At 45.8% G+C, this 12,424-nt stretch overlaps 1 protein-coding gene across 1 annotated transcript in view; it reads right to left on the bottom strand.

Moving 5' to 3' along the window:
• dctn1b (dynactin 1b) overlaps positions 1-8,912 on the bottom strand; it is a 113,582-nt gene extending 104,670 nt beyond the window's left edge. Inside the window, exon 1 of the mRNA XM_084311599.1 lies at positions 8,848-8,912. Coding sequence (XP_084167725.1) covers positions 8,848-8,883 — 36 coding nt within the window. The 5' untranslated portion in view covers positions 8,884-8,912. The remainder of the gene's footprint in view (positions 1-8,847) is intronic.
• Between the last annotated feature and the right edge of the window lie 3,512 nt (positions 8,913-12,424).

Raw genomic sequence — 12,424 nt, 5'->3', positions numbered from 1 at the left:
AACCACTGTTTCTAACTAACCACTGTGTCTGACTAACCACCGTTTCTGACTAACCACTGTTTCTGACTAACCACTGTGTCTGACTAACCACTGTGTCTGACTAACCACCGTTTCTGACTAACCACCGTTTCTGACTAACCACTGTGTCTGACTAACCACCGTTTCTGACTAACCACTGTGTCTGACTAACCACTGTGTCTGACTAACCACTGTGTCTGACTAACCACTGTGTCCGACTAACCACTGTGTCCGACTAACCACTGTGTCTGACTAACCACTGTTTCTAACTAACCACTGTTTCTGACTAACCACTGTTTCTGACTAACCACCGTTTCTGACTAACCACTGTGTCTGACTAACCACCGTGTCTGACTAACCACTGTGTCTGACTAACCACTGTGTCTGACTAACCACCGTGTCTGACTAACCCGTTTCTGACTAACCACTGTGTCTGACTAACCACCGTTTCTGACTAACCACTGTGTCTGACTAACCACTGTGTCTGACTAACCACTGTGTCTGACTAACCACCGTGTCTGACTAACCCGTTTCTGACTAACCACTGTGTCTGACTAACCACCGTTTCTGACTAACCACTGTGTCTGACTAACCCCTGTGTCTGACTAACCACCGTTTCTGACTAACCCCTGTGTCTGACTAACCACAGTGTCTGACTAACCACTGTACCACTGTGTCTGACTAACCACTGTCTGACTAACCACCGTGTCTGACTAACCACTGTCTGACTAACCACTGTGTCTGACTAACCACCGTGTCTGACTAACCACTGTGTCTGACTAACCACTGTGTCTGACTAACCACTGTGTCTGACTAACCACAGTGTCTGACTAACCACTGTGTCTGACTAACCACTGTGTCTGACTAACCACTGTGTCTGACTAACCACCGTGTCTGACTAACCACTGTGTCTGACTAACCACTGTGTCTGACTAACCACCGTGTCTGACTAACCACCGTGTCTGACTAACCACCGTGTCTGACTAACCACTGTGTCTGACTAACCACTGTGTCTGACTAACCACTGTGTCTGACTAACCACCGTGTCTGACTAACCACTGTGTCTGACTAACCACTGTGTCTGACTAACCACCGTGTCTGACTAACCACCGTGTCTGACTAACCACTGTGTCTGACTAACCACCGTGTCTGACTAACCGACACAATCCAACTCAGTGGTCACATAGGAAGTAGAAGTAGAATATAGCTTGGAATGTGGAAACATACTGTAAGGAGGTTTTGTTTTCAGCACTCTCACATGCCTATATGGTATGAGTGCCTCTAAAATCACCTCGGGAATTTTAACGATTTTAAGACCACGGCTTTATCGGGAAAACCTTTCAAGCCAAACTCAAGAACAGCATCGGTTCTTAAGAAGTGGCGACTTGTTGTTCACAGTCTGTAAGTCGCTTTGGATAATAGCGTCAGCTAAATGACTAAATGTACTGTAAACGTAAGAAGCATTTAACTAGTCAACATTCCTCACCCAGGTCATTTATTAAGTTCTTATTGATCAGCCGCTGCTTGGTAAAGTATAGAGAAGTCAGGCAAGGTTATTATGGGATGGGAGTCATGGGATGTGCTGAGGGTAAAGTAGTAGGCCTCTGTTCTGCCCCTGTAAGTTAGTTAACGACTTCATTACACTAAGTCAGGGCTATTCAATTGGCGGCCCGCGGGCCAGATCCGGCCCGCGTGATGATTCTGACCGGCCCGCCAAAGATTACATGATAATAAAAAAAAATAAAAGAAAATATTTTTTTTTAATTTTTTTTTTAACTTTTTTTTCTTCATGTCAACGTTAACACGCACAATTGAGCCAAAAGTCACTCAATTAATGACAGATTTCATTGATAAATTGAGGGAAAACTTTGCAAGTCGATTTGATGAATTTGACATGTCCAGAGAATTGATGCATTTTGTGAGCAACCCATTTGCCAATGTAGCTGCTATTTCCACAAAAGGACAAGAGTTCCTTGCATCACTTCACATTGATGAAGGTCTCCTGCAACTTGAAATAATTGACATGCAAGCATCATCTGCTCTGAAGCAGGCACTTGAGAATGAATCCACCACAACATTTTGGATAAAGTGTATTCATGTCAAGACATTCCCCAAAATAAAAACGCTGGCAATATCTGTGCTAACAATGTTTGGCTCAACATACACCTGTGAATCCAGTTTCTCTCACATGAATGCCATTAAAACAAGCAACGTGCCTCCTTGACAAATGAGCATTTGCATCACTGTTTGCGGGTAGCCCTCACTTCCTATGAACCCTCTTTCTCTGCCATTGCCCAGTCAAAGAAGTGCAATCGCTCTCATTAGATGTGTGCATGTAGGCTAGCCCTGTCTGCCCCCCACCCCCCCTGATGTTTGAGAGTTAAGAGTGGACAATAAGTGCTAATAAGATGCTGTGATTTGCTGTTGTTGCACAGACATGAAGCACTTTTTCATAAGCTCAGCTGCACTATAAATGTGTTTTTTTGTTCAAGTGTTGATGTTAGAATGTTCAGATGCACATCATGCACTTGTTTGTTTTTTATTTTATTTTTATATTGAAATGTTGAAGAGGAGATGTTGCAGTTGTTGCACAGTCATAAATGAAGCACTTTCTGCAGGAGATGTTGCAGATGTGGCACATAAATGAAGCACTTTTTTTGAAAAGTATACTACTTTTGCAATGTAGTTAAATAAAAGTTGTGAAAATGTGGTTGCGTGTTGTGTCAAGTGTACATATATTCATAGCACGGGGAGGCGCCGTGGCAGTCCGGCCCCTGGCCCCTTGGGTTTCTGACAATGTGGCCCCCTGAACAATTTAGTTGAATAGCCCTGCACTAAGTTGTCATCCTGTTCTTCAACCACATTGAATCGGGGCTAAAGGTAACAATCTGATTAGATTAGATTAGATTCAAATGTATTGTCATCATACGGCACAAGTACGGTACAACAAAAAGAAGTTTGGCGTCCAACCAGAGTGCAAATGTAACAGTAAAGTCCAATAGTAATATACAATGTACAGGTGATTAAACTGGGTATAAAATATATAAATGAGCACTACTGAGTATAGTGCTAATCAGATGTATACGTGCAGAGTTGTTAATATGTACAGTCAGTGATACAGGTATAAAGACACTATTTTACATTTATTTTGGATTTCATGGTGGGTTTTTTGTTCTTGATTTATTGTGATGTTTCTTCTTGACTTGTTTAAAGAAGACTTGTCCGGCCCATGGGGACATTAACTTGTGATTGCAGGCTTTACAAATAAATTTTATTTTATTTTGATTTGATTTGGTAGTAAGTCATATTGGCCAGCAGTGTAACTAGTAAGAGTAGGTAAGGGATATGTACAGATAGGTATAGTATCTCTACAGATATGTAAACGGATTTACAGGTATGTACAGACAGATGTGGATATATATATATATATATGGTAAGTATAAATATGTAAGGGATAATGTATAGCTACGAGGTCTTTGTCGCAAAATAATTGACCGACACAGAGTTTAAAATAGGTGTTTTAAACGTCAGTGAAGGTCAATTATTTTGCGAGGATGATCGAGTATAGCTATACATTATCCCGCTTATTACCGGTACATGGCTAACTTACTAACAATATACCTAATTCATTTTACAAAATCGACAAGACGAGATCAAATGCAGACGCAGTTGTTCTGTGGCTCTGTCAACCCAAATAAAGTGATTATTATTATCGCCGGCAGGTGTGTCTGATTGCACTGAAACAGTGTGTGTCAGTGGGGCTTGATTACTCCAGCTGCGAAAAACAATAATCACCGGTGGTTATCGAAAAATAATTCACCGCTGTCGGGGGCTATTGACCAATCACAATCAAGCATTTCGGCGAATGTTAAAACACCATGTAATAAATATATATATACGGTATATAATCCGATGGTTTACAATGAATATGATGAAAGAGGAAAATGTTCCGCTCAACTCCTGGAGTTGCTCCCCACCTCCGACCCCAGAGCCTCTGCAGAAATCACAACCGGGTCGATGATATTATCCACACAGCACCCCCCCCCCCCCCCCCCCCCACCGACAGCTCTGTGGTCAAGACTGTTCCCTGTAGGGAAAGAAAAAGTGACCGTTTCACCGCAGACCCTCCTTCGAATCGCTCTGACAGCAAGAAAAAAAACGAGCCACGTTGCCTAATTCGTGAATACAGAAGTATGAACCACTTTGTGTGTGACTAACTTGCACGAGATATCGGCGAGGAACCTCGGCCTAAGTGCTGTGGATGGACCGCGTTAGCTTTAAGAGCCCCTCTCGCACACCCGTGTGTCATGAAACATTCATTATGTTTTACACGATGCTCAGGCCCGTTTACCACATGCTGAAGGCACAGGAAGAGAGAGATCCAGGAGGAGGGCAGTTCTGAATAATTGACTGCCGTTCTCCTCTTACAAAAACAAACACGCGAGGCCTGAAGTGGGCCACAAACAATACAGCCGACGTCATGAACAGCAGAGCATACTACGGGTATTGCACTAACCACCCCTGCAGGACTTATATAACAGGTAGGGATGCCCCGATCGATCGGCCACCGATCGTTATCGGCCGATACTCAGTATAAATATGCAATCTGTGAATTCCGATAATGAGTCATATTCGCCGATCGCGGAAACCGATCAAGCGAAGCTCTCACTCGCTGTCTGTCTCAGACACACACGACCTGCAAACTGCCGCTGCTCCTCCTCCCTAGCCCCGCCCGCCCCCGTGTAGAGTTTGTAAACAAAGAGGACTGAGAGGTGGCTCCTCTGCTCGAGTCTGTAGTGCATTCGACCTGCGCTAACGTTAGCTACCTAGCTATCGTTACTGTTTAAACAAAATTACCCAGTCAACTATTCACGTTTAGTAGGCATTGTCTAACGGTATTTAGCCGGCTAGCTACCGATAGCTCCTGATATCAACAAATGATCCAGAAAGTCTAGTAGTCCATGTTCATACCTCCGTTAGCTTGCGTTAGCTGACGTTAGTTTACTGTTCAAAACGAAATGTCCCATTGAACTAAAGTTCTGTCTTAACGTCATCTAGCCGGCTAGCAGTAGCTACAGATAGCTCTTGATATCAATGTCTTATAACATTGATTTAATGCGTATTCGAGCTGAGGGCTTGCTGAATGTGAAATGACCAAAGCACAGTAACGTTACCAATAGGGTCCCGCTGCAGCGCTGGAGAATCCTTTTTGGAGCTGGAGGCTACTAGAGTACACACAGACAGTGGAGCTGTTTGCAGATAGCGAGCATTTTGACTTGTTGCGTGGTGGCGATGTCTCGCAGATAATACAAGTACAAGTCTAATTATATAATATATATATTTTATAAAAAAAAATAAAATAAAAAAAATTATATAAAATAATTTTTAATTTCTTTTTAATCAAAAACAATCGGTATCGGATCGGTATCGGCCGATATGGCTCACGACGATCGGTGATCGTATCGGTGGCAAAAAACGTGATCGGGGCATCCCTAATAACAGAAGGTGCAGATCCAGAGCCTGCAGAATAATGAAAGACCCTCACCAGTCACCACCCCAACAACAGCCTGTTCAAGCTGCTGCGGTCAGGCAAGCGCCTACGGTCACAGGCTGCAGGAACAGAGAGACTCTGGCTCAGCTTCTTCCCCCAGGCCATCAGAACACTGAACTCTCCACTCACAAGTACACATGAGCACACACAGACACACACAGACACACACACACACAACACTCATGCGGCAACCGCTAAAACAATCACTTTAAACAAAATGTCACTTTTTTTCCCCCCTCTTTTTCTCTGCCTGATTTTCTATGTTTTTCCTCCCATCCCAATTTAGTCGTTATGCCAATTCCCCCCCTCCCCTACCTGGTCGTTGTGCGCATGTTCCCCCTACTGGTCGGTACAAGGGAACCCTGAAGTCTACCACATGCTTCCTCCGACACATGCGGAGACAGCCAGCGGCTCTCTTTTCACCTGGCAGCGAGGACTCTCATTGGTGAAGTGTAACGCGTGGGAGGTCACGCTGCCTTCACCACTTCCTGCCTTTCGCTGAGCAGGCGCCCAGACCTGTAGGCGTCGCTGTCCACAATGCCAGATTACCACCCACGACTTCCCTCCCGCTAACTCAGCCAAACGAGTTAGTATGACGGTCGGCCCAAGCCGCAGGCAATGTTGACTCCGGGAGTCGAGACCGCAGCCTCTTGCATTGGTGACGAGCGCAATCTCCGCTACGCCACCCGACCGCCTAACAAAATGTCACTTTTAATAATTGAAAGTCGGGCGGCTGATTGGCGCAGTGGGCAAGGCGCTCGCCTCTAACGCAGGAGACGCTGGGTTCGAGCCCAGCTCTCGGCGTTGCTACCGGCTGGCCGGTCGTTCATACTAACACAATTGGCAAGTGTTAGAGGGTGGGAAAGCCGGTGGGTGGGGATTTGACGTTGTGGACAGCGACTCCTACAGGTCGGTTTGGTGACGCCGGTGCGACGGAAGCAGGAAGTGACGGGGGCAGCGTGAGCCTCCCACGCGTTACTCCTCGCCACTGAGAGTTCGAGCTGCTGCGGTGAAAAGATGCAACAGGCTGCCTCCTCGTGTACCAGAGGGGACACGTGATGCAAGGCTTCTGTCCTCACTACAGCCGACCTGTGGGAGGCATAGTCTAGCAACGTTCAAGACAGGGGAGGGAATAATTGGATACACGAAATTGGGATGGGAGAAAAATTTTAAATGGGGAGAAAAAGTGGATAAAAAATAAAAAATAGAAAGTCACTTTAAAGGAAGGAGGTACTGTATAGTATAGTTTAGATACTTTAAGGAGTTAAAGAGTTAAAATTGTAAATTGTATATTGTATAGTAGTGTATATAGCAGGGGTAGGCAACCCTAGGCACGCGGGGGCATTTGCATAGGCACAGGGGGCAGCATAATAAAAAAAAAAAAAATGATTTTTTTTTTTTTTTTTTTTTTTTTGCTTTGAAATATTATAGTGAAATATTTTGCACTGTTGTCGCATTTATCTTGTTGAAGTCCTCCCACAGGTTCTTTTTACTACCACATATTTAATTGAGACCCTTTATTTGTTTATTATTTCAATTTAGCTGGAAATACATTGCTACATCATTCAGTAACATTTGCAGAGCCTTATAACAAAAACATTATTACGGTCACCATTGTGACCAGTGGGATTAATCAACAAATTGTATTATTTATTTTTCTATTTCATTGAACATTGCACATGTTAAAAGCCATTTTTTTTTACTCAAAATGTGAGTATTACCAAGTCAACTTGTGTTCTTAAAACAATGACAATAAACATAGTTTTATTAGGTTGAAATAATGTGGTTGTGTACTTATTTTTCTGTTAACTTATTATGGATTGAAAACTGAAAACCTTAATGCACAGTAACTGAACTCAATATTTTTAAGTTCTGGTAACTTATTATTATATATTTCTTTAGTGTAGTCTTGCGATCAATCAAAACTTATTTACACGATATACCTCACATTCACCCTCCATTCACATCCTGGTGTTCTCCATTAGGCCTGTAGGTGGAGCTATGACAGCACACGTACAGTACACACACCAATGGTGTGTGATGTGTCCAAAAATGTATGGGCAAATGTGAGTGAAATGGTCGCACTGTATGCAGCTGTTTGTCTGCATTGCATTGCCCCCCCCCCCCCCAACTCAGATTTAGGGTTGATACAACCATCATAATAATATTGTTAATAATAACAATAACAATAATGATGTAATAATGTAAAAATTATCATTAAAAAGACCTGATTATGAGAAAAATAAATTACGATGCATGGAATATTGTTGAGGCACACTAGTTACAACTATATTTCAAACATGCACTCCATGTCAAAAAGGTTGCTGACCCCTGGTATATAGGAACCAGTTTCTCAGGAACTTAGCATGTCTTTTTTTACCATGCCTATCTTGTGTCTTACCTATTTTATTTTTTCTATTCCTATTTTATTATTGTATTTTGCACAATCAATGCGGGCATGACCACCCGCATTTCACTGTATGCCCTGGTATGTATGTGACAAATAAACCTCTTGATTCTTCTTGATTCTTGAACTGTCATGAACTGTAGGGGGGCATTTTGGAGGAGTGACAGTCGAGGCCCCTTGGACGATCTCAGGCGGCCACTGAGAGCTAACGTCGCTATGGGGGGGGGGGGGGGGGGGGGATACTTTGGCCATTGTGATTGAAGAAGTTGAAAGGGAGGGAGGTAGCCTCTCTGAGGACAAGCAGTGTGATGTCATCCTTCCCGGTGGTGACAGGGGACGCTGCTTTGAGTCAGAGGCGAATCAATGACAAACAGGAAGTCGTCTGGGTTCTTCTCTCGGATCCATAACAATAGCCTTAGGGACGTATTATTATTAGCTTATATCATAATCATCTATAGCTTGTATCTCAAGGCGAGCATCAGAGAGGTCTGAACCCCCACGTCACAACAACAACAACAACAACAACAACAACAAAAACAACAATGTATAGCCAGGAGGCATCCGAGGCGAACAAAGAGGTCAGACAGACGGAACACGCGGCCGATATTTGGATCCGATAGAGAGAGGCAGGGGCAGGCTAGACGTCTACATCGAGGCAGATGACACCAAGTGAAGCGGAGACATAGACAGGGAGAAGCCCCGGCCGGCACACAGAGAGCCGAGCAGTAGCGGTAACTTGGCTCTATTAACAACAGCCCAACCTCATCATCATCCCGTCTGGGATGTGTACACACACAACAAAGACACCTCTCTCTCTCTCTCTCTGTCTGTGAGCACACAAACACACACACACACACACACACACACTCACCCGCGTGTATGTGTTCCTCCTCGCCTGAGACGACATGGTCCCCGGGTTGCTGAGCCCCGCGCCGGGCTCTCTTGACTGAGACAGCGTGTTATTGGGGGGGGGGGGGGGGGGGGTGGTGGGGGGCCGCCGGCCAGACACAAGGAGAGGAGAGGGTAGGGTAGGGTAAGGTGGCGGGGATTCAGTGATGCTGCCAGGGGGGGCCCCTCTCTCCTTATGGATCACACACCATTCCTAAATCCTCCCCTTAGAGAAGCCGGGTCTTTCAAAAAAACTTCCCTTTTCCTTCCTTCCTTCCTTCCTTCCTTCCTTCCCTGCTGCCGATCAGAGAGGAAATCCCCTCGGAAGCGCGCCTCCCTCCCGACCCCTGCTCCTGTGGCCAGGTGCTCCACGGATCCGCTCTGTCAAAAGGCTGCTCCGGAGGCCCAGAGATAAGGATGAATGGAGCGAAGGGGGGCTAAACGAGCAGGGTTTGGTCTCTGCTCCGAGTGCATCAGCTGAGAGGGGCAGCAGCAGCACTGCGCTAGAGTCTGCACTGGCTCTCTGCAGGAGGGAGGGTGGTTTAGGCCCTGGGTGCACCGCGAGGTCCTAAAGCCTGTTACATGCCTCTTAAAAAAAGAAAGCCTTTATTATTCTCATGCATTATTCTACCAACTTAAAGAGGGATGCAGTGTCTTTTTTTTTGGGCCTTGTTTCCCCCGCTGGCTTGCCGTCAAGAGGAGATGGGGCGAAACGAATCGATCTTCGGATTCCCGGCCCCCTGACGCGACGATCGGATGTTCCTTTGAAGCGCTTTGATAGCTGTCGACGAGCTCTGGGATCATACAAGCAGCTACGTAACGCCACGTCTCGTTCCAAAAACAAATTGAGTATCTTCTCCCCCCGGTACTGTAGGCTAATTCAAATCACTTCATAAGGGCTGTTGTACCCACTCACTTAGGGCTGCAACGATTAGTCGACATAATCGACGATGTCGATTATAAAAAAATCGTTGACGAGAAATTGTTGCGTCGATTAGTCATAAAAAAATAAAAATAAAAATATTATAATTTTATTTTTTGCACTACCTATCTTTGTGAAAGTGGCTTCTCAGCTCTGGTCCAGCCAGCTGAAGACTTCTTAGCTTAACATAACAGACCGACAGTAAGTTTGGGGGAACTAATAGGATAACTGGGGATGTTGTTTGGTCCTGACAAGAGTCTCAAAGCAACTCTGAGGTCATGCTCAATGTCCAATCTGTTCCTCTGCTCTGTCTTCAGCTGGACCAGAGCTGAGAAGCCACTTTCACAAAGATAGGTAGTGCAAAAAAAAAAAAAAAAAAAAAATTTATATAATTGTTTTTCGATTAGTCGACTAATCGAAAAAATTATCGACAGATTAGTCGACTACCAAAATAGTCATTAGTTGCAGCCCTACACTCACTTATAGCCCGGGGATGAATTCAACCTAGATACGGCCCTGGAATAGGGGGGAAAACAAATTTTAAGAAAGGGAGGGTGCCTTTTTTTTCCAACTGGAAAATGTGACCCAGTTCAGCTCAGTTCGATCACATTTTCATTGTGATGGAACACAAAGGAGGACCCAGGTGATGGGCTCCGCGACACAGCGCGGGCAGCGGCAGCACACTGTGAGCGCAGGCCTGTGGGTTGTATATTAGAGGCCCGGGCCTGATGTGTTGGCAGATCGCAGGGGCAGGATTAACACTCTTTTATTATCAGCTAACTGCGTGGCTCGGGCTTTTTCCCACTCTCAACTCTCTATTCATGTGTTTTGCAATGGAAGCAGATGCTGAGGGGCTTCTGGGTAAAATGGTTCAGCATAGAGGTTGCTGTCAGAGGGACCGTTTAAAAAAACGGCTTGTATTTCGGCAGTTGGATAAAAAGTCAACTAAGCCCTTGGGAGAATGAGATCGGTCTCTCTCTCTAATAATGCATCGGCCACAAAACCTAGACAACTAAATGTAACCTGTATAATTACCTAGACAACAAGACTTAGCCTAGGCCTAACCTGTATACCTAGACAACAAGACTTAGCCTAGGCCTAACCTGTATACCTAGACAACAAGACTTAGCCTAGGCCTAACCTGTATACCTAGACAACAAGGCTTAGCCTAGGAATAACCTGTATACCTAGACAACAAGGCTTAGCCTAGGTCTAACCTGTATACCTAGACAACAAGGCTTAGCCTAGGAATAACCTGTATACCTAGACAACAAGGCTTAGCCTAGGTCTAACCTGTATACCTAGACAACAAGACTTAGCCTAGGTGTAACCTGTATATCTAGACAACAAGACTTAGACTTGGTCTAACCTGTATACCTAGACAACAAGACTTAGCCTAGGTCTAACCTGTATACCTAGACAACAAGACTTAGCCTAGGCCTAACCTGTATACCTAGACAACAAGACTAGGCTAGGCCTAACCTGTATACCTAGACAACAAGACTTAGCCTAGGTCTAACCTGTATACCTAGACAACAAGACTTAGCCTAGGCCTAACCTGTATACCTAGACAACAAGACTAGGCTAGGCCTAACCTGTATACCTAGACAACAAGACTTAGGCTAGGCCAGGTTGTATAGGTTGAGTGGGTCAATAATATGCCAGAATTATGTTCTCTAGGCCTAGAAGCAACTAAACATGACAGAGAGCCTAAGTATCCAGTGACACAGTCAGTTCCAGTCAAGGATATTTAGGGTCACACAATGAAGAACTGCAGTTGCTTCGCACCCCTCTATGCAAATGAGGAGAGTAGGGCGGCGAGGGGGGGGGGGGGGGGGATCTCTCTCCAAAAGCAATAGGCATAGCGAGTGAAATAGATGGGCTCAGCCAGACGGGCCAAAAGCAGAGCTGCCTCGTCACATGAGAAAGGACAATCTAACCAGGACACCCAGCCCCAGTGCCTCGTCAGATGAGAGGAGGACGATCTAACCAGGACACCCAGCCCGGTGCCTTGTCACAGGAGAGGAGGACGATCTAACCAGGACACCCAGCCCGGTGCTTCGTCACATGAGAGGAGGACGATCTAACCAGGACACCCAGCCCGGTGCTTCGTCACATGAGAGGAGGACAATCTAACCAGGACACCCAGCCCGGTGCTTCGTCACAGGAGAGGAGGACGATCTAACCAGGACACCCAGCCCGGTGCTTCGTCACATGAGAGGAGGACGATCTAACCAGGACACCCAGCCCGGTGCTTCGTCACATGAGAGGAGGACGATCTAACCAGGACACCCAGCCCGGTGCTTCGTCACATGAGAGGAGGACGATCTAACCAGGACACCCAGCCCGGTGCTTCGTCACATGAGAGGAGGACGATCTAACCAGGACACCCAGCCTGGTGCTTCGTCACATGAGAGGAGGACATTCTAACCAGGACACCCAGCCCGGTGCTTCGTCACAGGAGAGGAGGACGATCTAACCAGGACACCCAGCCCGGTGCCTTGTCACATGAGAGGAGGACGATCTAACCAGGACACCCAGCCCGGTGCTTCGTCACAGGAGAGGAGGACGATCTAACCAGGACACCCAGCCCGGTGCTTCGGCACAGGAGAGGAGGACGATCTAACCAGGACACCCA

The sequence above is a fragment of the Notolepis coatsorum genome (genome assembly GCF_963971535.1).
Source record: "Notolepis coatsorum genome assembly, chromosome: 3".
Classification (NCBI taxonomy): domain Eukaryota; kingdom Metazoa; phylum Chordata; class Actinopteri; order Aulopiformes; family Paralepididae; genus Notolepis; species Notolepis coatsorum.
The sequence above is the reverse complement of the archived record's forward strand: the minus strand, read 5'-3'. Positions and strand labels throughout refer to the sequence as shown.